The sequence below is a fragment of the Phyllobates terribilis genome, unplaced genomic scaffold (genome assembly GCF_046119375.1).
Source record: "Phyllobates terribilis strain yellow unplaced genomic scaffold, ASM4611937v1 Scaffold_5__5_contigs__length_657084704, whole genome shotgun sequence".
Taxonomy (NCBI): Eukaryota; Metazoa; Chordata; class Amphibia; order Anura; family Dendrobatidae; genus Phyllobates; species Phyllobates terribilis.
The window spans coordinates 614,806,231-614,833,745 of record NW_027362765.1 but is presented as its reverse complement, the minus strand read 5'-3'; the positions used below and the strand labels follow the sequence as shown (position 1 = coordinate 614,833,745).

At 44.3% G+C, this 27,515-nt stretch overlaps 1 protein-coding gene across 1 annotated transcript in view; it reads left to right on the top strand.

Moving 5' to 3' along the window:
• Positions 1–27,515, top strand: part of ERCC6 (ERCC excision repair 6, chromatin remodeling factor) — a 135,897-nt gene that overhangs the window by 90,926 nt on the left and 17,456 nt on the right. Inside the window, exons 11-18 of the mRNA XM_073686094.1 lie at positions 8,133–8,249; positions 8,323–8,418; positions 8,552–8,770; positions 11,631–11,741; positions 11,838–11,957; positions 12,045–12,139; positions 14,218–14,363; positions 22,438–22,902. Of these exons, the coding sequence (XP_073542195.1) occupies positions 8,133–8,249; positions 8,323–8,418; positions 8,552–8,770; positions 11,631–11,741; positions 11,838–11,957; positions 12,045–12,139; positions 14,218–14,363; positions 22,438–22,902 (1,369 nt within the window). The remainder of the gene's footprint in view (positions 1–8,132; positions 8,250–8,322; positions 8,419–8,551; positions 8,771–11,630; positions 11,742–11,837; positions 11,958–12,044; positions 12,140–14,217; positions 14,364–22,437; positions 22,903–27,515) is intronic.

The following is a 27,515-nucleotide window of genomic DNA, read 5'->3' as shown; positions in this document are numbered from 1 at the left end:
ACAATATGTCTCGAAAAAAGCATTCTCAGAATCAGTGGGATCTGTTGAAGCATTCAAGAGTTATTACCTCATAAAGTGACAGTGGTCAGAATTGTAAAGTGTGACCTGGTTATAATGGTTAACAAGCACCTGTAATTGTATTTTCCCCTTCACCATGACAGCACCGTACAGAGAGAGTATCCGCGCCCAGGAACAGGAAACCTACCAAAATAAAAGGGGTGGCGCCTCTCTACCTCCCCCAGTGTGATTTCATGGTTCTCCCTGACCTGTAGGATACCTATGGTCCGGGAGAACAAGAAAACACCTGGGGAGATTTCTCCTGGTACGGTGCCAATCCTGGCGGCCGGAGGGCTGTCCGAAAGGTTGGGGGCATTATTCTCAGGAGGACCGCTCCAGCATGGAGACGTCGGACTCCGAAGATGGGGCCAAAGGCAGCACTGGAAGCGTGCGTTTTAAATATGGCGCTGGGTTGTCTAACGGCGCATGCGTGGTGCCGGCTGCTTCCGGGGCATTTTTGAAGCCGGACGTGACATCGGCGCAGACATGTGCATTCAGCGGCCACTTCTGGGTTCGGAAGATGGGACCGCCGGAATATGTGGCAAAGTACAGCAAAAAAAAAAGAAACATGCTGTCATAGCTCCGGCCACAACGAATATAAAAGAATCAAAAGGTGTGAGTCCCTGGGCAGGTGAAGGTGTGCTTGGAAGTGGACATGAAGAATCGAAGCTTACCTGGTGAAGGAGAGGATCCGAAACTTGCTCCTGGCACGTTAGTTCCGGGGCCTAGGATGGGGTGAGTGTTTCTCTATACACACATACTGATTGGTGTCTTTACCTGTTTTAGGATAGACCCAAGAAAGTGGTAACCAAGACAAAAAAACAAGGAATGTGCCTTCTGCAGGGAAGCGTTGTCAAAATCTTACGCTAAAAATTTTTGACATACCTGTATAGAAAAAACGGTAATGGAGGAATACCCGTCACTATTTCAGGAAATCAAAACCTTAATCAAAGACTAAGTTGAAAATACAGTAAAAAGGGAAATTCGGTATACCTCCTCAGGCATACAACATACCAAGTTAGAGGTTTGCTCAGATGAGGAGAAAGAGGAATCTGGAGAATTGATTGAATCTTGACCGTTCAGAACAATCATCGTCTGATGGGGAATAAGGCCAACCATGTTTTCAGGAGGAAGAAACCGCAAAACTTCTAAAAATCATCAGGTCTACTATGGGGGTAGATACTCCAAAAGATCGTAGATCCGTGCAAGATTTCATGTTCCGTAACTTGGAGGAGTGCAAACATCGGGTGTTCTCAGTCCATAAAAACTCACTTTTCTTGATCAAAAAAGAATGGAAAAGAGCGGTTAAAAAGGTGGAAGTTCCTAATACTCTTAAAGGGGTTGTCCACTACTTATTATCCCCTCCCCAATGTATCCCCCGGGGCCCATAAGTGTTTTTGTAAATACCTTCTGTTGCAGTTACTGCCTGTGAGCGGCGCTATCGGTGGCCGCTCACAGGCATCTCGTGACCTCCGGCTGCAGCCGACGCTGACATCCGCTGACGTCACGACAAGTCCACGGTGGCTGCTGGGTTGTGGGAAGGGTTACCCCTCCATGTCACACCCGGCATCCACCGCGCGCTCTGCCTCTCCCCATTCATTGGGAAAGCGTGCGGTGGATGCTGGGTGTGACGCGGGGAGAAACCACACCCACAACCCAGCAGCCACTGCAGGGACCCCAGCTGCTGAGTCACACCTCACTTGTCATGATGTCAGCACGTGGTCACGTGGCCAGCGATAGCGCCGCTCACAGGCAGAAACTGCAACAGGAGGTATTTACAAATATACTTGTCGGCCCCGGGGGGATAAATTGGGGGGATAATAAACAGTTGTGGCCAACTTCTTTAAATGTAAATACCCGTTTGAGGACGAATTGACTAATGTTTGGGAAAAATCCCCAAAGATTGATGTGGCTATTGCCAGAGTTTCTACGGAGGTGGCCCTTCCCTTTGAGGATTTAGAGTCTAAAAGATCCATTGGCTAGGAAGGCTGACATGTTTCTCAGGGGCACATAGAAGACCACAGCCGGTTCATTTAAACCTAGCATAGCAGCCACGTGTACTGCTAGATCTCTCTGGTTCAGGAGCTGGAGTCCCAGATAAGGAATAAATGCCCTAGAGAGCAATTCTTAGGAGCACTTCCCACAGTTCAAAAGGCAGCTGACTTCCTAGCTGACGCCTCAGTGGATAGGGTTAGGTTTGCTGCCCTGGCCTGTGGTCTCTCAAACTCACCACGCCGATCCCTCAAGCTTAATAATTGGTCAGCTGACTTCCAATCAAAAATGAAGTTGTGCGCCATTCCTTGCCAGGATGACTGTTTGGTCCTCAATGAAATATTAGAGAAAGCGGGAGATAAAGGAATTTCCCCCTATCCCTCAGAGATATAGAAAATCCTTTCAGGGTTCAGCAACCGGAGAAAGAGGAAGAAGCCAGAGAGAGGATTGTGGAAGGGGTGGACGAACCTGGAGAAAAGACAGGGCTCAATCTAAAGGATTCCTGTTTAATAAAGGCGCCACCTACAAAGGGGGGCCCAAACTTCAATGATGTCAGATTACCAGTGGGGGGGGGGGGGGGGGATTAAAAATGTTTTGCCATCAAAGGGGCCCTACTGCCTACTACCCGATGGGTAGTGGATACTCTTTCCAGATGCCTAAAACTAGGCTCCAGATGATAGAGACCCATGTAGGCAAGAAGAAGCAAGTGCCATTAGAAACAGAGGTCATGCAGTTATTAGACAAGCGGGTGTTAGTCAGAGTGCCAGAAGTAGAAAGGGATTTTACAGCAATTTATTTCTAATAAAAAAACGGATGGTTCCTAACTATAATAAATCTAAAAGCCCTAAATGTATACATAAAAAAACTGAAAATTTAAAAATGGAGACTCTAAGATCGACAGTGAAGCTTCTGTACCCTTTCTGTTTCATGGCAGTAATAGACTTAAAAGATGCGTATTATCACATTCCGATCCATCCAGACCACCAAAAATATCTCAGGGTGGCAGTAGAATTCCAAGGCGTCCTCCTGCATCTACAATTTCAGTGCTTGCCCTTCGGGGTGTCTCTAGCACCAAGAATTTTTACCAAGGTAGTGGCGGAGATGACATCCTATATAAGAAAAAGGGACATATTAATAGTGCCATACCTAGACGACTTTCTAATTTTTTGCGCAATAGCGGTCAAACAAGTTCTATCCATCCTAACAAGATTAGGTTGGATAGTAGACAAAGAAAAATCAAGACTCAATCCTATTCAAGTTCAAAATTTGTGGGCATCAACCTGGATGCTATTCATCATCAATGCTTCCTCCCTGCAGAAAAGATTCAAAAAATCATAAATATCCCCGGAAAAGCACATAGTCTCAGTAAGAGAAAGCCATTTCCCTGCTAGGATCCCTGACAGCTACAATTCCAGCAGTGCAGTGGGCTCAATTCCCACAAGAAGTCTACAGTGGGAAATCCTGGCAATACAGGCCAGAGTAGATCAGCTGGATTAAACATTTCAGCTATCTACAAAAGATCTAAACTCACTTAGATGGATACAGAGAACCTGTTGAAAGGGGTCCCATGGACAGTACAAAGTCCACCTAGAAGGGTTTTGTTTTCTGAGTCTGTAGGATTCCAAGATAAAAAGCTGTTCCTCCAACCTAAAAGAACTGACCGCAGTCAGAAAAGCACTACAGGCAACCTTGAGATGCAGTATAGAAAAGAACGTGGTGATTCTATCAGACAACAGCACAGGAGTGGCTTATTTAAATCACCAAGGAGGAACCAGGTCAGGTCTATTAATGTCAGAGGTAGAAATAATATTAAAAGAAAGAGGATTTGTCAGCTCACCTATCATGAAGACTTGTTCAATTGCACGGACTCCCACAGTAGTGCAGGAATTATAAAGAACATTATTAATAGCAGAAAATTTTCTATCACGTTCAAGCTGTCACTTAAGGGGATCAGAAAACATAATCGCCGATTACCTAAGTCGCACTTCACTCAATCAGGGGGAATGGGCTCTACACCGAAGTCTTCGAAATTTGCTCGCCATGGGGTCTTCGGGAAGTAGATTTATATGCCACCAGGGAAAATCATCAGGTAGAAAATTTATTTTCTAAATCCAAGGGAGTCGCCAAACGGGGTAGATGCTCTGCGACAGAAATGGGAATTTCACCTAACGTGTGCCTTTCCACCCTTTTCATTAATTCCCATGGTATTACAAAAGATACGCGAGGACAAAGCCAGAGTAATATTAATTGCCCTGATTTTCTTGGCTAAGGGTCATGTCATTTCGGACTCCTGGATCCTACCCGACAGTCCAGACCTCCTGTCCCAGGGTCCAGTGACCCACCCTCAGGTTCGCAGCTTACAGCTAACTACCTAGAACTTGAAAGGGTATTGTTATCAGACATGGGTTTCTTGCAGATTTTAATTTCAACTCTCCTGTTAAGCAAGAAAAAAGTTACCTCCCTTAAGTATGGAAAAATATTGAATTAATTTCTGGAATTTTCTGGCCGGATCATGACCCCCTAAAGTCAGTTAGTTTCCATTTCAGAAATAATAGAATTTCTCCAAAAAGGTCTAGAGATGGGCATCTTCACTAGCTCTTTAAAGGTTCAGGTATGAGCCTTAGAGGCATTGTTTGATCATAAGATTGCCGATCACCCATGCATGCATAGGTTCATAAAAGCATCTTTTTCACCCAGACCAGTAGCCGGTCCTAAGGTGGCCCACTGAGACCTTAACTTCGTTCTAAATGCCCTTACAAAGGCTCCCTTTGAACCCATTTCATCCACCACAATTAAGGTGCTTACACTAAAAAATAGTTCTGCTAGTGGCACTAACCTCTGCTAGGTGGGTGAGCAAGATAGGGTGATATTGAGGCCAGATCCAGAATTCCTCCCAAAAGTAAATTCTAGATTTCACAGAAGTCAGGAAATAGTTCTTCCTTTGTTTTGTGATAAACCAAAAGTCCAAGGGGAAATAGCGTTTCACTCCCTAGATGTGAGAAGGTGTATCCCAAGATACCTTGAGGTAATGAGTCAGTGGAGGAAGTCCTCGGTCATGTGTATTCTTTTTCAGGGGCCAAACAAAGGTAAAGGAGCCACTAAATCCATGATTGCCAGATTGGGTTAGGATTGCCATAACCTTAACCTACTCTGCCTCTGACCGTGTTCCCTCTCAGGGTATAAAAGCACACTGTACAAGGGCAGAAAGAGCTAATGCCTCTGTGGACCAGATCTGCAAGGAAGCAATCTGGTCTTCTCCTACCAAATTCTTTAAACACTACAGGTTGGATCTAGGGCTGTCTGATATTTCCTTTGGGAGAAAGGTTCTTTCAGTGGTGGTCCCGCCCCAGGGATTTCATCTATTTTAATCTCTGTACGGTGCTGTTATGGTGAAGGGGAAAGATAATTGTTTACCGGTAATTAGATTTTCCAGAACCATGACGGCACCATGCTACTTCCCTCCCTTATTTTTCTTGTGGTAGAAGAATTTCCTCATCACACAAAAAAATACATTTTTGTATATAATGGCATATGGTAAAGGTTGATAACTATTTTTGTATGCATATATGTCATAATAAGGCGGTTACCTCTTATACTCTGTAAACACACTGGGAAGGTAGAGAGGTGCCGCCCCTTTTATTTTGGTAGGTTTCCTGTTCCTGGGGGTGGATACTCTCAGTAGGGTGCTGTCATGGTTCTGGAAAATCAAATTACCGGTAAGCAATTAACTGCGCTATATATCTTATCAGAGAAATCCATGAACCGTTAATAAATTCTCCTCCCCCTGGACATATGAATCATTTATTTCTACAAAAAAAACAGTGTACTCTCCTGAAGGAATGAGCTTAGCGCTAATGGAATACTGGTGACCATGAGTGTTGCTGCTGGCAGGAGTGGGATTTTGAATACACCTTTAGATTTTAGTTGCACAAGCGTTTTTGGTTAAATAGCACTTTAACCGATTTCTGACGTGGAGCGTAATAGATCCCCCTGTATAGATCAGCTGATATCTGCCCGCACCAGCCGCGGCTGTTAACCAGTTAAATGCCGCTGTCAATCTCTGACAGCGGCAATTAACTAGCTCTTCTGGGAAGTGCGTCATTGGCCTGCCCATTGGCGACCCTGTCACATGATCATGGGTTCACCGATGGGTTGGCATGATAACCCAGGGTCTTGCAGGAGACCACTGTGGTTGTCATTGCCAGATTGCTATGAGCACCGCCCAGCGGTCAGCGCTCATAGCAAGAGAGCATTTCTGCTACACACAGGCGATCTGATCATCGCCTGTGTGTAGCAGAGGGGATCAGATAACTGAAGCTTCTAGTCTCCTATGGAGACTATTAAAGGGATGCAAAAAGTGTAAAAAAATAAATAAATGAAAAAAAAGTTTTTAAAAATATGAACTTTTAAATCACCCCTTTTTCGCACCATTCAAAATAAAACCGTAAAAAAAAAAAACCCACATACACATATTTGGTATCGTCACGTTCAGAATTGCCCAATCTATTAATTTAAAAAAAGAATTAGGCTAAGTGCCCACGATGCAGAAATGCTCAGGATTTTTTTCTGAGCGTTTCTGCATCTCCCTGGCAGAAAAAACGCATGCGGATTCTACATGCGTTTTTCCTGCCAGGGACATGCGGAAGTGAAGCGTTTTCCAAGCAATTTTAGCATCACTTGGAAAGTGCTTGTCAACTTGGTCACACTATATAAATCCATGCAAACAGCATGGATTTATATACTGTGACCCAAAAAAATAAAAATATATATATATATATATACTTACCCTCTGATGGCCCACGCTGTCTTGCTTCGCGCTTCGTCCTGGCTGCCGGCAGCGGTAGACTGAAGGACCTGCCGACGTCAGCGTCGCGTGACCCGTCACATGACTGACGTCAGCGCAGGTCCTTCATTCGATCGCGAACTGCCGGGAAGCAAGGAGGAGCGCATCGGGGGCCGCCAGAAGGTAAGTATATATTTTATTTTTTTTACAGCTTTTTTATGGTACCTTGGTGTGGAGGAAACTCTCCTCTCATCTACACCCGGGTACCATCCGCACATTAGAACGCGCCAATTACGCAAGTACAGATGCAGTCTTGCGGAATTGGCGCGTTCTAATGCAAGTCAATGGCGGCGAAAACGCAGCACTTCTGCAAAATTAATGGACATGCTGCGGATTTTTGAGCGCAGCATAAACGCTGCAGAAAAATACGCAGCATGGGCATTGAAAGTTCGGAATTGCATTGGAGACCATGGGGGAAGGTTTACCAAGCGTTTACGCTGTGGAAATTCCACAGCATAAACGCTTGAAAAACGCATCGTGGGCACATAGCCTTAATCCGATGGGTAAACGGCGTAATGAGAAAAAAATTCTAAACACCAGAATTACATTTTTTTTGTCGCTGCAACATTGCAATAAAATGCAATAACAGGCCATCAAAACACCCCAATATGGTATGAATAAAAACGTCAGCTTGGGGCGCAAAAAATAAGCCCTCACCCGGCCCCAGATCCCGAAAAATGGAGTCACTACAGGTCTCGAAAAATGGCGCTTTTTTTTTTTTTTTTAACAAACTTTGGTTTTTATTTTCACCACTTAAATAAAATAACCTATACATGTTTGGTATCTACGAACTCGTAATGACCTGGAGAATAATAATGGCAGGTCAGTTTTAACATTCAGTGAATGTGGTTAAAAAAAAAAAACTGTGGAATTGCACGTTTTTTTGCAATTTCACCGCACTTGGAATTTTTTCCCCATTTTCCAGTACAAGATATAGTAAAACCAGTGATGTCTTTCAAAATTACAACTTTTCCCGCAAAAAATAAGCCCTCACACCGCTATATTGACTGAAAAATAAAAAAGTTATGGCTCTGGGAAGAAGGGGAGCAAAAAAACAAAACCACAAAAACGGAAACGCTCCGTTTTAAGGGGTTAAACAATTGCCTGAAACTTTCAGTTTATATAAATGTTGTTCTTACTCGTGAGGGGTCCTAATTATTATGGTCCAACAATTAGATAATGCCTATTTGGGGAATTTTAGAATAAAATAATGCTTATTACTGCCTACTTCATATCCTAGGTAAAAACTGCATACAAATGTGCCTGTGTTCTGCGTGACACCATAAACCCTTATCTCCTGAGACGTATGAAGGCAGATGTGAAGATGAGCCTCTCACTTCCTGACAAAAATGAGCAGGTGACCCTCATTGTCCACGTTTTGTACATGATCTATTAGAGCTTAGTCTTAGTTTTAATCTGCTGCTTTTCAGGTTTTGTTTTGCCGACTGACAGATGAGCAGAGACAGGTCTACCAGAACTTTATAGATTCCAAGGAAGTGTATGGGATCCTGAATGGTGACATGCAGGTAAATATTCACAAACTTGCAGAATAATTCTCATTCCTGTCCTCTTAATTTCGCTCCCATTAAGATGGAGCGAAATTAATGTGGAGTTCATCATGTTGGACTACTTATAGTGAACGGAGTGTTTTTCCTATAGGTGTTTCCCGGTCTGATTGCTTTAAGAAAAATCTGCAATCACCCAGATTTGTTCACAGGAGGAACTAAAATTCTTAAGGGAACCAAAGATGAGGATCTGGAAGAAGGAGAACGATTTGGTTACTGGAAGCGGTCAGGAAAAATGATAGTTGTGGAGTCACTTCTGAAGATCTGGCATCGTCAGGGACACAGAGTTCTTCTTTTCACTCAGTCACGACAGGTTGGGATGTGTAATCACTTATACTGCATGAGGAGAGGCGTAAAAAATAAATACAACCAATTTTTTACCTGCTGTTGATTTGTTCATTCTGCCTCCCAAAGATCGCAGTAAGGCTCTGCTCATTTATTCTGCGCTTACATTGAGGTTTCTGTGTACATCTCTGAAATACTTGATTCAGACAGAAACCCCGGCGGAAGTTTCCCTAATAATGAGGCAGATGGAGGCACTGTGGACGTCGTCTGCCCTATGATCTGTCGGTGTCCCGTCTTTTTATTAGGCATGCATTAAAGTGCCGTCGCCCACAGTTTTGTGCATTTCTGAAAAGGACAATGCTGAACAGAGGCCAGACGCAGTCCAAAGTAACTCTGCTGCCTCATTATAGAGAATGGATCCCTCAGAGGTTCATCTGAATCTTGTCACTCGGAGATTTAGATGGAAACCCCGATATAAGTGCTCATCGTAAAGTACAGGATAAATGTGATCGAAAATGTTATGTAAAATGTTCCCAACAAAAGTTTCAACTCAATCCACAAAAAATAGTCCCCACTCAGGTCCGTCATTTGTTATCGGAAATATAGGGGCTTCCGCATTACTGGTAGCACAAACGCTCTGGAAAAGCACCATGGCTCATCTCCCCCCAAAAGGAATTGAGCAAATTCTGCACTCCCAAATCCAAATGCCCCCCTCCCTTCTGAGCTCCAGTGTGTGCCTAAACCGCAGTTAGCTTCCACATGTTTGGCATTTCTGTAGCGATGAGAGCCCGCCTACTTTACAGGTGCGTTTCTCGAGAAGCACGAGCTGGGCACAACGTACTGGTCACTACAACGTACTGGTCACTACAACGGCAGTTTGCAATTTTCACTCAGCAACATCCGCTGCTGCTTGTTTCTGGAAAAGGGCGATGGAGTCAAAATCGTCACTACACCTGTAGATAAATTCCCTAAGGGGTATAATTTCCAAGATGGGGTCACTTGAGGGGGAATTCTGCGATTCTAGCACTTAGGAGCTCTGTATACGGAGTCCGCATACCATTCTAGAAAAATCTGCTCTCCAGGAGCCAAATAGCGCTCTGTCCCTCCCGAATCTCGCCATATGGCTAAGCAGTACAGTACAGTCACATATGAGGTATTGCTACATTCAGCAGAAGTTGTGGGACAAATTTTGGTGCCATTTTTACCCATTTCCCAGTGTGAAAATGTAAAATCTGCGGCTAAAACAAAATTTTGGTGGTAAAAATGTAATTATTCTTTCTTCACTGCCCAATGGTATAAAATTCAGTGGTCCACCTGTGGTATCAATATGATCACTGCACCCCTAGATTAATTCATTGAGAGGTGCAGTTTGTAAAATGGGGTCTCTTATGGGGGTTCGGCTGATCTGGCACTCAGGGGCTCTGCCAATGTGACATGGCACCCTCAAACCAGTCCAGCAAAATGTGAATTCCAATATGGTGCTTCTTCCCTTCTGAGCTTTGCATTGTGCATCAAAAGTAGTTTTCGACCACATATGGGGTATCAGCGTACATAGGAAAAATTGCACAACAAATTTTGGGTCCATTTTCTGCTGCTATCCTTGTGAAAATGAAAACATTTGGGTCTAAAACAACATTTTTGTGGGAAAAATATATTTTTTTCATTTTTATAGATCCACGTTGTAAAATTCTGTGCAGCACCTGGGGGTTCAAGGTGCTCACCACACATCTAAATAAATTCCTTGAGGGGTCTATTTTCCAAAATGGGGTCACTTGTGAGGCCCACTGTTTATAAAATTTAAAAAAAATTGGGTCTAAAGTAAAATTTTTGTGAAAAAAAGTTAAATGTGAAGCACCTGAGGGGTTAATAAACTTCTTGAATGTGGTTTTGAGCACCTTGAGGGGTGTAGTTTTTAGAATGGTGTCACTTTTGGTATTTTCTGTCATAAAGACCCCTCAAAGTCACTTCAAATAAGATGTGGTCCCTAAAAAAATGGTTTTGTAAATTTTGTTGGAAAAATGAGAAATCGCTGGTCAACTTTTAACCCTTATAACTCCCTAACAAAAAAAAATGTCACTAAAAAACATTCTCAGAATCAGGGGAATCCGTTGAAGCGTTCCAGAGTAATTACTTCATAAACTGGCAGTGGTCAGAATTGTAAAAATTGGCCCGGTGATTAACGTGCAAACCACCTTCAGGGGTTAAAGGAAATCTGTAACCAGGTATTTTCCACCTAATCTTTCAGCAGCATAATATAGTCCCTGATTCTAGTGATGTCACTTAATAGGCTGCTTACTGCAGTTTTGATAAAATCACTGTTTTATTGGCAGATTTATGTGTGCAATGTGCATAGGCAGAAAGCTGACTATCAGTGGTGGCGACAGGGTTATTCAGAGCTCATGGATATGGAGGACTACATGGCAGCAGGTTTACTAGGCCTCTAGAGATAATCTCTTGTTGATAAAACTGTGGTTTTATCAAAACTACAGCAAGCATCCCAGTAACTGATACATCACGAAAATCAGGGTCTCTTCCCCTACATCATGCAGCTCTCAAATTAGGTGGTAGATACCTGATGACAGATTCCTTTTAAAGTGTGTGCGATTCATCACAGCAGTCATGGTGTTTGGTAAATGGAGTCACACATTAGGTGATGCCCTTTCGGCCAAACCGTGCCCTACTTCCATCAAGCTCCTCCTTTCTGTTGGACTAGGGGCAATAAGTGTCTTAAATCACATAATTAGTATTGTGCAAGTAATTGTAGGCAAATTCCATCGGAATGAATAAATCTTCCCATTGCAGCTTTCTTATAATGAGTAGTCTGGTAATGGGTAAATAGGTAATGGCTCCAAGCATTGGTCTCATCATCTTACATGCTTGTCTGTTAGATGATACATATCCTGGAAGCATTTATTCTGAGGATCGGTTATACGTACCTGAAGATGGACGGCACTACAACTGTGGCATCACGACAGCCCCTTATTTCAAAGTTTAATGAGGTAATGAATATTCAATGACTAAGTCTTCTCTCTGTATTTCTACGGTTGTATTCTTCTATCACACCGCTAGCCTTTGCTTTGCTGTTTGTGTTACAGGACTCCTCCATATTTGTGTTCCTCCTTACCACCAGAGTTGGGGGTCTGGGTGTAAATCTGACTGGAGCCAACAGAGTTGTCATCTATGATCCGGACTGGAATCCCAGCACAGATGCACAGGTAGTTTATGGGGTGTCAGATGCCGAAATAAGTCATATAGTACAACTGCACTTCAATTGCTCAGCTTTTACAATATGTTGGTTCCAGGCTCGAGAGCGATCATGGAGAATTGGTCAAAAGAAAGAAGTTACTATTTACAGGCTACTCACTGCCGGAACGATAGAAGAAAAGATTTACCATAGGTAACATGGCTCCTCACTGCAGAGGATAACGTGATCTGCTGCTTTGCTCAGTGTGCTGTATATAGCTGGTTTTCCGATACCATCGTCTGGAGCCTTGAGTTGTTTTGTTTCCATGATGCCATATAGTATACCTGTAGTAATTGATAATCCAGATACAAAGAGTTAATCACAGGTTTTATGAAAGTCTTGAATTAGGGATTTCTATCATAAAGAATACCTGTGTACTAGTGTATAGACCAGCAGTTTTATTTATTTCCCCTTGTAGGATCACAAAGTGCAAGGTTTTTAGGTGTATTAATTTACTGGTAAACAAAATCAGGACTACTCTAGCCTTGCGTTGTTAAAGGGGTTCTGAGGCAGCACTTCCCTCTGCATCAGGAGGTGAGGGGCATCAATGATGTCACATCTACATATATCGATCGGGAGGTGAGGGGTATTGATGCCTTCACATCTACATATACCGGTTGGGAGGTGAGGGGCATCGATGATGTCACATTTACATATACCGATCGGGAGGTGAGTGGCAGAGATGACGTCATATCTACGTATACTGGTTGGGAGGTGAGTGGCAGAGATGACGTCATATCTACATATACCGATCGGGAGGTGAGTGGCAGAGATGACATCATATCTACGTATACCGGTTGGGAGGTGGGTGGCAGAGATGACATCATATCTACGTATACTGGTTGGGAGGTGAGTGGCAGAGATGACGTCATATCTACGTATACCGGTTGGGAGGTGAGTGGCAGAGATGACGTCATATCTACGTATACCGGTTGGGAGGTGAGTGGCAGAGATGACGTCATATCTACGTATACCGGTTGGGAGGTGAGTGGCAGAGATGACATCATATCTACGTATACCGATCGGGAGGTGAGTGGCAGAGATGACATCATATCTACGTATACCGGTTGGGAGGTGGGTGGCAGAGATGACGTCATATCTACGTATACCGGTTGGGAGGTGGGTGGCAGAGACGACGTTATATCTACGTATACCGGTTGGGAGGTGGGTGGCAGAGACGACGTCATATCTACGTATACCGGTTGGGAGGTGGGTGGCAGAGACGACGTCATATCTACGTATACCGGTTGGGAGGTGGGTGGCAGAGACGACGTCATATCTACGTATACCGGTTGGGAGGTGGGTGGCAGAGACGACGTCATATCTACGTATACCGGTTGGGAGGTGGGTGGCAGAGATGACGTCATATCTACGTATACCGGTTGGGAGGTGGGTGGCAGAGATGACGTCATATCTACGTATACCGGTTGGGAGGTGAGGGGCAGAGATGACGTCATATCTACGTATACCGGTTGGGAGGTGGGTGGCAGAGATGACGTCATATCTACGTATACCAGTTGGGAGGTGAGTGGCAGAGATGACGTCATATCTACTTATACCAGTTGGGAGGTGAGGGGCATCGATGACATCACGTCTACACATATCGACCCACACTGAAAATGCTAGGATAGTAAATTTTAGACAGACTTTATATTCTTTTTACAGTCCATAAAATAAAGTGAACTTTGTGGTAATTGGTAAATGGCATACATATAAATATCACTTAATACCCTTTTTGCACTAATAAAAGTTAATGGTTTTTTGTGTGTATGGGAAAATTGGCAAATTGTCAGCAAAAAAATATATAGCTAATCACGTAAAAACAAAACGTCATACAATTACTCCTATGTAAGCTTAAAAAATGTGTGTGTGAATACGGAAAGGCAAAAGCAAAAAATGTTCTAGTTTTCCAAGCAAGTACGGCAACCAAGCCTTCCTGCAGTTATTCTGCTTAATTACAAATGTTACTGCTGACCTTTTATTTTATGGGGTATGTTCCCATGTGCTTGTTTTGGGTGGGTTGGTAATATATATTGGAAATATAGTTTTGGAAGTTTAGTCAGGTAACTATATCGAATAGTATATGAATTGAGTCATGGCGTCAGTGGGCTCGCTGTGACACTACTGGGCACGGTCCACCTTGCATGTTCTTGTGAGAGTAATAGAGCATTCATTTAGGAATTGCTGGGTAAGAACTTATTAGTATAACATCTTTTCTTCTTTGTTCATAGACAAATCTTTAAGCAGTTCTTAACCGACCGAGTTTTGAAAGACCCAAAGCAGAGGCGCTTCTTCAAATCCAATGATCTGTATGAGTTATTTACGCTTGCCAGTCCAGATGCAAACCAGGGAACTGAAACCAGTGCTATTTTTGCAGGTAGGATATGTTTTTAATAGTCAAATGTGTGTACTCAGCCAAGGAACAATCCATTAGATGCTAGTATTAAAGGGGTAGTTCGGGAATTTTACATTGATTGCTTAAAAATATCTGAATGGTGGGGGCACAACACATGGCAGTCTCGACAATCAGATGTTTCCAGTGGCTGCTGGATGTGCTGAGTTGTGGAGCTGCATAGTGCTACTTTGTCAACGGTATAGTAGCTGCTGCTGGCTACTACACATCTGCCCCTTGTTAATGCGAATAGAGCTAGGTTGTGCAGAACCTGGCCGCGGCCACTATACCGTTGACAGAGCTGTTCGGCGGCGGCGCTAGGTGTCACACCCTCATCAATCAGATATCCTAAAAGCTCATGCACAGGGCCATATTTCTTGGTCCCCTCATTGAGAAACAACGAGAACCATAGGATAGTTTACTGCCCCCTGAAGGCTGACAATAGTATGACATTCTAAATGAAAATTGGCTCCTCCCCAGCAGACTATACCTCGCCTGCCAGCCTCCGGCTCCCTCAGTTTTGTATAGTGTCAGTTGGAGGCAAGGTCTGTCTCAGACGTATCTTAGTCGTTAATTTAGGCGTTAACAGTCAATCTTTTGTGTTTTTCAGCTGGATCTTGTCAGGGTAACAGCGTGTAATTGTGCACTCTGTTTCACCCATTGTGTGACGGAGAGTACAGGCTGTAATTGTGCAGTCAGTATCCTCTCATGTCAGTATGGCCGGTCCAGAGTGCATAGACACAGTCGGTGTCAGGTACTGGGGCAGCGGTCCGTAAGCAAGCCAGCTCCTGCCCGCCCTACACAGAGCACGTGTTGCATGGAACAGGAGATTGGATTTCAGGACAGGTAACAGAGTCACAACAGGGCTATAATGTGTGACCTTCACCCCATCCCATCTCTCTACCACTACCTTCCTCTTTTTTCCCATCTCCCAGTCTTTTTAGAGTAGTTAGCAGGGTGGGGGTGTCTGAGCCTGGGCGTCAGTGGTTACGAGGAGAGCTCTGGTCTTAATGCCGGCTGCTGGGTCCTGTCTGTGGCTCACGTTTTTGCTGCACTGCCGGGCGGGGCTGTCATTTCACTGCTGTGGCGGTGACTGTTTCAGTTCACCTTGCTGGACTCCAAGGATTGCCCTCTATTTTCTGGGGTCGTGCGATCACCTGGGTCAGGTGGGGTGGACTGTGTGTGGCTGCTACTCGGTGGCATCGCCTTTGCCCCAGCGCAGCCTGTGTGCGGCATCACTGCTGTTATGGCAGCGTTGTAGTTGAATTCTCCGGCGTGTTGTGGCCAATCTGTACGGCCGCTGAGTCGACCAATCAGCGCGGCCAGCATTGCTCACTTTCATTCATTTTTTTCCCTGCACTCTGGCTATATCAGAATCCAGAGAAGACCATGCACACCTATCGGCACAGCCCGCATTAGTCACTTATTATGCATGCTTAGCATGTAATAATAAGTATTCTGCCGGGCAGTTGGTGGCTTACTGTACTTCATCTACTCTTCCACCTCCTTTCTTGCTTATACCTGCTCAGAGGACCTCATTAAAATCAGAAGAGACTATAACCAATGGCAGTTGCTGCCCGAGGAGCCCTGGCCACTGCTATGAGTGAGTTGGACACACCCCGCACCAGTATAGCCGGTCCCAGCCAAATTCCAAATGGCCTCGCTTTTTCTCATCCTTCATGTCTCCCTCTCGGGGGAAACATCCAAGATTTTTTTCCCCCATCTTAGGACATACACTCACCCCCACTACGCTCGGACTCTAGTTCCATCTCAAAGTCTGTAGAAAGTTTGCTGTTGACTCGTCTTTTGGGGTGTTGTCAGAGGACCCGCCTTTTGGGATAGGCAAGTGTGTGGCTAGATCTTTTTCTAACCCGCGGCATTAAGAAGGCCTACAGGAGGCATGGCAACACCCTGACAGGCATTTTAACAAATGCAGTCGTAGAGGTGTTTATACCCATATCCAGTTGGTGGCATCCTGGTCTGCTCTGCCTTTGGTAGATACTCCTTTATCTCGCATATCCAGGACAACCGCCTTACCTCTTGCTGAAGTAGCGGCACTTAAAGACCCCACAGACAGACGTGTAGGGTCTGTGGCTAAGTCCGCCTTTGAGGCAGCGGGTTTTGCCTTCTGTCCTTTTTCACTGCTACTTGGGTATCCAAGGCAGTTCCTGCTTTGGGTTAAGCATCTACGGCACACTATTTTGGCTGGTTCCCAGGAGGTGGACCTTGCAGACATTGCGGATCTGATCGAGTAGGCAGATATTTATGTTCGGTAGCATTAGATGCCCTGCTCATTAAAAACTCTGCCCAGCCTGCAAGCAATTGTGTGGCCATTCGTCGTATTTTATGACTTAAAGAGGTTGTCCACTACTATACATAATGCCCACATCGATTTAAATAGTGGAAAGAAGTGTTTCTGTAATTACCTTGTGTGGTCATTGTTGCCGATGAACGCCGCTGACCGCTCACTAGGCATCATGTGACGCGCACCCCCCTGATTGACGGCCTATGGACGGGGTTTCACCGCATGTCACAGTGCATGCTTTCCCAACGAATGCAGAGGAAAGGGAAAGCACGCTGTGGATGCTGGGCTGTGACGTGCAGAGAAACCCTGCCCACAGCCCATCAATCGGGGGGGGTGCACGTCACTGGGTCACGCCTGGCTGCAGCCGGAACTTGACTTGACATCAACGAATGCCGGCTGAGGCTGCAGTCGGGGTCACATGATGCCTACTGAATGGTCAGCGATGGCACTGCTCACAGGCAACAATGACAACACAAGGTAGTTACAAAAACACTTCTTTCCACTCATTAAGTCAATGGGAGCATTGTTTAGTAGTGGACGACCTCTTTAAGGTATGGAGACCAGATTTGGCTTCAAAAGGGTTGCTTACAGGATTACCCTTCCAGGGGTCTCGCCTGTTTGGTAGTAATTTGCACAAAACCATTGCAGATGCCATGGGTGGCTTAAGCACTTTGCTTCGCCAGGCCAGGCTCAGCCTTCCATTTCGAAGACAAGGGGCTTTGCAATTTCACCCCTTTTGTTAGTTTCCTGCATTGGAGGATTCCGGTCGTCTGGTCAGACCCAGAGTCTCCCAGAGGTCAAGGAGGTCATCCTTTTAAACCCACTCTTTCTAGGCGTTCCTTCAGTCCATGTGGTAAGTCCTCTGGTTCCATAGGCTGTAGAGGAGTTAACAAATGATGGGCGACCCCTACTCAGGGATTCTTCTTGGGTGGGTGGCCACCTGCTCCTCTTCTATGAGACATGGCTGGGGTCAGTCAGCTGTTTATGGGTCAGAGAGGTCTTCTCTTCTGGCTACAGAATAGTTTCTCGCTTTCCCGCATGATAGTTTTTTCAGATCTCATTCCCCCACTTCCTCCAGTATAAGAGCCAGTTTCGATCAAGCTATAGGTTCCCTCCTTCAAGTAGGAGTAATCCTAAGGGTTCCTCCTTCAGAATATTTCAGAGGGTTCTATTCAAATCTATTCAATATCCCCAAAAAAGATGGTTCGGTACGACCCATTCTGGATCCAAGACTGCTTAACAAATGGGTACAGCTGCTTCACTCCAGTCAGTCACAGTATACGTGGAGGCTGGGGAGTTTCTGTCCTCGATAGACATTCAGGATGCCAATCTTAATGTGCCTATCTTTCCGACTCATCAGCGATTTCTTTGCTTTGCAGTCAACCAGGATCACTTTCTGTTCAGGGCTCTTCGTTTTGGTCTGGCAACTGCACCCAGCGTGTTTACAAAGGTCCTGCCCCAGTCATGGCTTTGTTCTGGACCAGAGGGGAGGTGGTAATCTCCTACCTGGACAATATTCTGGTCAAGGTGCTTTCCTTTTTCCAGAATCTGGAGAGTTTGCACTGTTCTAGATTCCCTTGAACAATTTGGATGGACTGTAAACTGGGCGTTCCAATACAGTGTCTTCGCTTCTTAGGGATGATGTTCAATACATTTCAGGCATCAATCTTCCTTCCAGAGGAGAAGAGGTTAGCGCTGCAATCCTCTCTCTCTCTCTAGTTGCTTCAGAATTCGGACATTCTCTCCGGTATTGCATGCGAGTCTTGGAGAAGATGGTAGCAACAATCATGGCAGTCCCGTTTGCACAATTTCATTCAAGGCCTCTACAAAGCACACTTTTGACCTGTTGGGACAGGTCAATACAGTCTCTAGACAGTTTCTCAGGGGGTGGTTGACGTTGCCTCTATTAATCCGGGGTCATTCCTTCCGTCCCATCCAGTGGCAGGTTCTGACCACGGATGCCAGCCTTATTGGGTGGCGGAAGCTCATCTTTAGACACTTGTCGGTTCAGGGATTCTGGAACAGTAAGGAGAAATTCCTTCTATGAATCTGTTTAAGCTCAGTCGTCCATCTGGCTCTTCTGCATTGGCAGCACCTGGTGCTAGGATTGCCCATCAGAATCCAGTTAGATAATGCCACGGCAGTGGCCTATATCAGCCGCCAAGGAGGGATGTGGAGTCTATCCACCATTTCAAACGTGGCAACTATACTGAGATGGGCAGAGGACAAAGTTCCTCTGACGTTGGCGGTTCTTATACCTGGAGTGGACAACTGGGCGGCTGACTTCTTGAGCCGCCAGCAGGTAGCGACAGGAGAATGGGCTCTTTACCCAGAGGCGTTCAAGCAGATTGGTCGTCTTTGGGACACACCAGATGTCAATCTGTTGGCATCCAGACTAAACAACAAGGTACCAAGATTAGTCGCAAGATCTTGGGTTCCTCAGGCAATCGCGATCGACACATTGACAGTTCCCTAGTCCCAGTTCTCCCTGCCTTACCTATTCTCGTCTCTACCGCTTCTGCTCAGACTCCTCAAGAAAGAGGGGATTCCAGTTATCCTCACTGCACCAGATGGGCCTCCGAGGGCCTTGTACGCGGACGTGATCAACCTTTTGGCAGACGTCCCTTGGACTCTTCCTCAACGTCCAGATCTTCTGTCTCGGGGTCCGTTCTTCCACCAGAATTTAGTCGCTCAATTTAACTGAATGGCTATCGAAGCCGCAATTCTGATGGCAACTTGTTTGTCAGAATCGGTCATCTAAACCATGATCGGGGCACAGAAGCCCTCCTCGCTGCGCATCTATCACCACACTTGGAAAGCCTATTTTCACTGGTGTGAGTCTTCTGGAATTTCTCCAATGTCTATTTCTCTGCCTGTACTGCTTTCCTCCTTGGAGTCATAACCGGAGTCAGGGTTCTCGCTTAGTTCTCTCAAGGGACAGGTGTCCGCCTTGGCGGTCTTGTTTCAGAGAGATTAGGCCTCAGGTCAGGACTTTTCTTCAATGGGTAGTGCTCACAAGACCACCCGTTCTACCTCCCCTTGATCCGCGGGACCTTAATCTAGCCTTGGGGCTCTTCAGTCTTCACTGAGCCTCTGAGAGCTTTTTGCTCTTCATCTTGCCTATAAAGTAGTTTTCCTTATAGCCATCACCTCAATTAGTAGAGTATTGGGCTTGCTGCTCTCCTCAAACTCGTATCCTTATCTTGCACCTGGATAAGGTAGTGTTGAGTCCTCTTCCATCCTTCCTCCCCAGGGTGGTTTCGGCTTTCCACCTTAACGAAGACATTGTCTTGCATTCCTTTTGCCCTTTGCCTTCTCACTCGATTGAGAAGGCTTTGCACAAATTAGATGTTGTCAGGGCCATACGGTCCTGTTTATCAGCCACTGCCCCATTTAGACAGTGTGATTCCTTGTTGGTCATACTAGTTGACCCTAGCAGGGGCCTGGCCACGTCTAAGGTTGTGTGCCCATGATGCGGATTTAATGTGTTTCCGCGGCTGCATTTCCGCTGCAAAAACTCATTAAAAGCGCTTGTTAAGTTGTCTGCCATGTTTCCCAATGATAATCGCCGTGTGCTGTGCACATGCTGCAAAAACTTCCGCTGCGGATTATCATTGCGGAAAAATCCGCAGCACAACCATTTCTTGTGCGTAATTGCGGCGAAATCGCCGCCATTGACTTGTATTGAACCTCATAACATCCCCATGTATACATGTATGCATGCGGTTCAATGCACGGAGGGTACCAGGCTCTGGAGAAGAGAAGACTCATCAGACCCGGCTACCATTAGTAAAAAAAAGAATTAAAACGTAAAAAATAAAAAAAAACATTATACTTACCTCTCCGCTGGCCCCCGGTCTCCTCTCCGGTGGCGTGCTCTGTCCTCGGCGTCCCGCGGTGTTCTCAAAGGACCTGCGGTGACATCATTTAGTCGTGATGATCACTCGACCGCTGATGTCGGCGGTCGCGTGACCTGTCAGCTGACTAAGTGACATCACCACAGGTCCTTTCAGAACACTGCAGGACGCCGAGGACAGAGCACGCCACCGGAGAGGAGACCCGGGGCCACCAGAGAGGTAAGTATAATGTTTTCTTTTTATTTTTTACGTTTTAATTCTTTTTTTTTACTATTGATGCTGCATTTAAAGCAGCATAAGTTGTTCACACAATGTAAATCCATGCCAGTTGCATGGATTTATATAGTGTGACCAACTTGTCAAGCACTTTTCCAAGTGATGCTCAAAATCGCTTGGAAAAGCGCTTGAAAAAACACATGCGGAAATGCATGCAAAAACGCTTAAATAACGCTTCTCCCTGGCAGAAAAAAACGCATGTAAAATCCGCCTGCATTTTTTCTGCCAGGGAGAGGTAGAAACGCTCAGGAAAAATCTGCATCAATTCTGCATCATGGGCACATAGCCTAAGACAACAATTGCTCGGTGGATTAGAACAGCCATCATTTGGGCCTATAGCGCAAAGGCCAGGGCGCTTCCTTTTAGGGTTGAGGCGCACTCTACACAGGCGGTGGGTGCTTACTGTGTGGTTTGCCACCAGGCATTGGTCCTGTAACTCTGTAAAGCAGCTGCTCTGTCATCTGTATATACATTCTCCAAGTTTTACAGATCCACACCTTTGCTTCTGCAGATGCAAGTCTTGGCAGGAAGATTTTGCAGGCGGCTGCTGCTCCGGCTTAGGCCTGGGCAAGAGTCTAGAGTTTGGTGCTAACAGTATATTATTTATTTTCCCACCCCATGGGGACAGCTTTATGACGTCCCATGGTTCTGTGTCCCCCAATGATGCGACCGAGAAATTAAGATTTTTGGTACTCACTGTAAAATCTACTTCTTGATAGTCTTTACTGAGGGACGCAGCACCCACCTTTAGTTGCCTGGTTGGCCGTGCATTTATGTTGTTTTCTTCTCTATCAGTGTAATTGAACTATTTTAGTAATGCTTTAATGTTTTTCCACTTCTACTGCTTTCTCACTAAACTGAGGTAGCCTGAGACTAGCAGTCAAGGTATAGTCTGTTGATGAGGAGGCAATTTTCATTTAGAATGTAATAATAGCGTCAGCCTCCAGGTGGCAGCAGACTATCCCACGGTTCTCTGTGTCACCCAACGAAGACTGTCGAGAAACAGATTTTATGGTGAGTACCAAAATCTTAATATTCAGTCCGAGTGCAATCTGACAAAACATCGGATCGCGTATTCTATGGGGCTGTGCACCTGTCCGATTTTTTTCCTCTGGCCGAGCTGATACGAGGAATAAATCGCAGTATGCTCAAGTTTGATCCAATATTCAGATTGCACTCAGCCAGTCAAATCTATGGGTGCATGTAAACCATTGAACTGCACTCAGATGTCATCTGAGTGCAGTCCTATTTCCACGGCCTCGCAGAATGGAGAAGATGCAGACATTTTTTACCATCTTCTCATCTGAGAGAATTGGATCACACTATTTTCACACTCCAATCGAGCTCTAATCAGAATGCGATCAGAGTATGATTTGTACAATCGACCCGATTCTCTTGGATGATCAAATACAAGATCGTCTGCACCTAGCCTAAGGATAAGTCATCAACATAAAAGTCCCTGACAACCATCTTTAAATCTGAGACGAACCTGAGCATATTGGAATACAATTGTAACGTTAAATAGATTCTGTATCTGTCAGTGCCAGATCACGTATTTTATCATCTAACCTTATACTTATCGCAGTCACATAAATGGAATAGTCTCTTCATTTTTTTGCAGGCATTGAATCAGGTGTTAAACTGTCAAAGTATCTTACAAAACCGAGAACAACCAAAGTCAGTTTTATTTCTAAAGAGGATTCTTGCAGTTCAGTGAAAAGCGAGCAGCCCGTGCCAAGTATGCCCTCAACATCTGGATGTGTCGCACAGTCTTACAGCAGCGAGACCACCGAGCCGGAGAAAGTGCTGGACAGGTCTCGGTCACCTAGAAGTCTGGACTCTCTGCTGTCAATCAAAGAAAGTGTGCTCTCCCATTCTGTAAAACCTGCACAGCTCCATCACAAACACAAAACCAAAACGAAGCATCAAGACAAAGAGAAAAGAAAGAAAGGTGCCAAGTATGAGGGGGAGAGGATCTCCCATCTGGTCAAGCAAAAGCCATTCACTAAAGAGGTGAAAGAGGATCAGAAGGAAGATGGGAAGACTAGCGATGAGTATGTCTTGGAAAAACTGCTGAAAAAGTCTGGTAAGTGTTGTCCTGTAATGGGTGTTATGTTCTGGATACAGCATGTAAATTGTTCCCATTTCTAGGATAACAGGGTGGGGGATTGAGGTCTAGTTTGGCACTGAGGCCCGTTTCCCACAACAAAGTCCTTTTTAGAAGAATAAGCTGGAAACTCTGAATTGCAGTGAAAACTTGGAAAGCAACACAGCAGTTCTATAGAATCTGCTCACTGATTCATGTATCCGACATCCGGCTTCGGTAGTCCACAGCGGCTTGCGAAAGTATTCACCCCACCCCATTGGGTTTTTACCTTTTTTGTTACAACCTGTGTTTAAATAGTTTTGTAATCCGTTTTTTGTGTGATGCATCAGCACTAAATAGTGTAAGTTATTAAAGTGAGAAAAATATAGGTATAAATTAAATTTATGGAATCGAATAACTAAAAATTGGCATGTGCATATGTATTCACCCCTTTAGCTATGAAGCCCCTAAGAATTTCTGGTGCAAGCAATTACCTACACAAGCTTAGTAAAAGGAAGTCCCCCTGTGTGCAATCCAAGTGTCGCATGGTCTGTCAGTATATACACATTTTTCTGAAAGGTCACAGAGGCTGCAACACCATTAAGCAAGAGGCACTACTAACCAAACAAGGGACAAAGTTGTTGAGAAGCACAAGTCAGAGTTGGGTTCTAAAAAAAAAAAAATATCCCAATCTCTGATGATTCCCCGGCGCACCATCAAATCCATTATCATCAAATGGAAAGCACATGGTGCCACATAAAACCTGCCGAGAGAGGGACGCCCACCAAAACTAAACTGTCAGCCCGGGTAAGGAGGACATTATTAATGATGATAATATTTTTTTTTATTTATATAGCGCCAACATATTCCGCAGCGCTTTACAATTCAGACAAGTTACAGACATTATCGGCACTGTCCCCATTGGGGCTCACAATCTAGATTCCCTATCAGTATGTCTTTGGAGTGTAGGAGGAAATTGGAGAATCCAGGGGAAACCCACGCAAACATGGGGAGAACATACAAACTCCTTGCAGATGTTGTCCTTGGTGGGATTTGAATCGAGGACCCCAGCGCTGCCCAGTAACAGTGCTAACCACTGAGCCACTGTGCTGCCCATTAACCCTTTCACCCCGAAGCCTGTTTTCACCTTCCTGACCAGGCCAATTTTTTTTATTTCTGACCAGTGTCCCTTTATGAAGTAATAACTCTGGAACGCTTCAATGGATCCTGGTGATTCTGAGAATGTTTTTTGATGACATATTGTATTTCATAATGGTGATAAAATTTCTTTGATACCACTTACGTTTATTTAAGACAAAAATTTGTCGAAAATTTGGAAATTTTAAAACTTTTAATTTTTATCCCCTTAAATCAGATAGTCATGTCACACAAAATAGTTACTAAATAACATTTCTCACGTGTCTACTGATATCAGCACAATTTTTTTTTTGTTAGGAAATTATAAGAGTTAAAAGTTGACCAGCGATTTCTCATTTCTATAACAAAATTTACAAAAGCTTTTTTTTTTATGGACCACATCACATTTGAAGTGGCTTTGAGGGGTCTATATGACAGAAAATACCCCAAAATTACACCATTCTAAAAACTGCACCCCTCAAGGTGCTCAAAACCACATTCAGGAAGTTTATTAACCCTTCAGGTGCTTCACAGGAATTAATGGAAGGTGAAGGAAAAAATAAACTTTTACATTTTTCACAAAAATGTTACTTTAGACCCAATTTTTTTTACTTTCACAAGGGTAACAGGAGAAAATGGACCCCAAAATTTGTTGTGCAATTTCTCCGGAACATACTGATACCCAACATGTGGGGGGGAAACTGCTATTTGGGTTCACGGCAGCGCTCGGAAGGGAACGAGCACCATTTGACTTTTTGAATGTAAAATTTGCTGGCATAATTAGCGGACGCCATGTCGCATTTGGGGAGCCCCTGATGTGCCTAAACAGTGGAAATCCCCCAAAAGTGACACCTTCTGGAAACGAGACTCCTCAGGGAACTTGTATAGATGTGTAGTGAGCACATTGAACCCCAAGGTGCTTCACAGAAGTTTATAATTTTGAGCCACGAAAATAAAAAAAAATCACATCTTTCCCACAAAAATGTTTTTTAACCCCAAATTTTGCATTTTCACAAGGGTAAGAGGAGAAAGCTACTTTTCAGGCATAGCGCAGAGTTCAGAAGGGAAGAAGCACCATATTGGATTTCAGATTTTGCTGGACTGGTTTGAGGGTGCCATTTCACATTGGAAGAGACCCTGAGGAGCCAGATCAGCTGAAATCTCCCCATAAGTGACCCCATTTTACAAACTACACCTCTCAATTTATCTAGGGGTGCAGTGATCATATTGACACCACAGTTGAGTCACAGCATTTTGTACAATTGGGCAGTGAAGAAAAAAAATAATTACATTTTTACCACCAAAATTTTGTTTTAGCCCCAGATTTTACATTTTGACACTGGGAAATGACTAAAAATGGCACCAAAACTTGTCCCACAATTTCTGCTGAATGTATAAATACCTCATATGTGGCTGTACAGTACTGCTTAGCCATACGGCGAGACTCTGGAGGGACGGAGCGCTATTTGCCTCCTGGAGCACAGATTTTCTTAGAATAGTATTCGGACTCCATATACAGAGCCCCTAAGTGCTAGAAGAGCAGAATCCCCCCCTCAAGTGACCCCATATTGGAAATTATACCCCTTTGTGAATTTATCTACAGGTGTAGTGACGATTTTGACTCTTTCGGTGTTTTCCAGAAACAAACAGCAGTGGATGTTGCTGAGTGAAAATTGCAAACTGCTGTTGTAGTGACCAGTATGTTATACCCAGCTCGTACTTCTGGAGTCTCTCATCGCTACAAAAATACCAAACGTGGACGCTTAATGTGGTTGAGGCACGCATTTGGATTTTGGAGCGCAGAATTCGCTGGATTTCTTTTAGAGGGCGAGGAGTCATTTAGCTTTTCCAGAGTCTTTGCTACTAGTAACGTGGAAGCTCCTATATTTCTGTTAACAAATCTTGGACCTGAGTGGGGCTTGCTTTTTTTGTGAACTGAGTTGAAGCTTTTATTGGGAACATTTTACATAACATTTGGGATCACATTTATCCAGCACTCTACGCTGAGCACACATTGGGGTTTCCATTTAAATTTCCAATTGACGTGATTCAGATGAAACCCCCGAGGGATCCATTCACTATAATGAGGCAGTAGCATTACTCTGGACTCCATCTTGCCTTTGTTCAACTGTGTCCTTCTTTTCAGAAGTGCACAAAACTGTGGCAGACGGCACTGTTATGCATGCCTAAAAAGACAGACACCCCCGGATCAAAGGCCAGACTGCGTCCACAGTGCCTCCATCTGCTTCATTACACATTATTACTTCCGCCTGGGGTTCCGCCTGAATTACGTATTTCAGAGATTTACTTGGAAACCTTGGTGTAAGCGCTCAGCGCAGAGCGCTGGATAAATATGAGCCGAGTCTGCGATCTTTGGGAGGCAGAATGAACAAATCAAAAGCAGGTGAAGAATTAGTTTGTTTTATTTTTTACGCTGTTCCTCATGCAATATACGTGATTAGACGACTTTATTCTTCGGGTCGGTGTGATTACAGCGATACCAGATTTACAGTGATGAGCAAAAAGTTAACCATGTTTTGAACTTTTGACCTTCAGGCCCCATATCTCACCATCCACTACTGCTTCGAACGTGAGACTACCATCATTTTCTAGACAATCATTTGGCTATCTCATACATAAATTTACATATGAGTCACCTCCACTATTGTGTTTGTTGCGCCAGAACTGATAGACCTTGTGGTGAGGCGATTGTTGACTCTGATATTTTGCCTGAAGGTCCACTTCTTGGCTTTTGTATGGATGGGCGTTTTTTGTTTTTTTTTTTGTATTCTTCCAACTGTCATGGCTCTCACATAATGCAGTTTGGTAATTTTCTTGGGCCGAGAGACTATCGATGGGTGATGCTGTTTCTCTTTTCTTGGGAAATCTTCTTTATAGCTGCTCCTTGATTCAAACCAGTGACCTTTCGCTTTGGAATCAACCTAATTACAAACTGCGCTATTCGGGAATGTGAGAACAGGTTGTAATTTGTATTCTACAGGAAGAAAAAAGATTTTTCCACCACCACGAGCAAAACAGTAACAATGCAGTGACATGACAAGAATCTACATAACTAATCATGTGCTAAATAGTTGCAAGTCAAATGTTCATATGAGATGGCCAAGATGATAGTCTATAAAATGATGGTAGTCTCACATTCAAAGCAGTAGTGGATGGTGAGATATGGAGCCAGAAAGTCAAAGGTTCAAAACATTGTTACCTTTTTGCTCATCACTGTACATAGTGTTTTTATGTTTGGCTGCTGTCATACACTAAAAGACTATTTTTATTGTAAAAACAAGTTTTTGCATCGCCATATAATTTTTCCACTTTTTGGCCAACAGAGTCAGAGTGAGGGCTTGTTTTTTGCAGACGAGTTGACGTTTTTATTGGTACCATTTTCGGACACACAAGATTTTTTGATCGCTTTCTATTCCGTTTTTTGGGGAGCAGAATGAACAAAAAACAGCAATTCA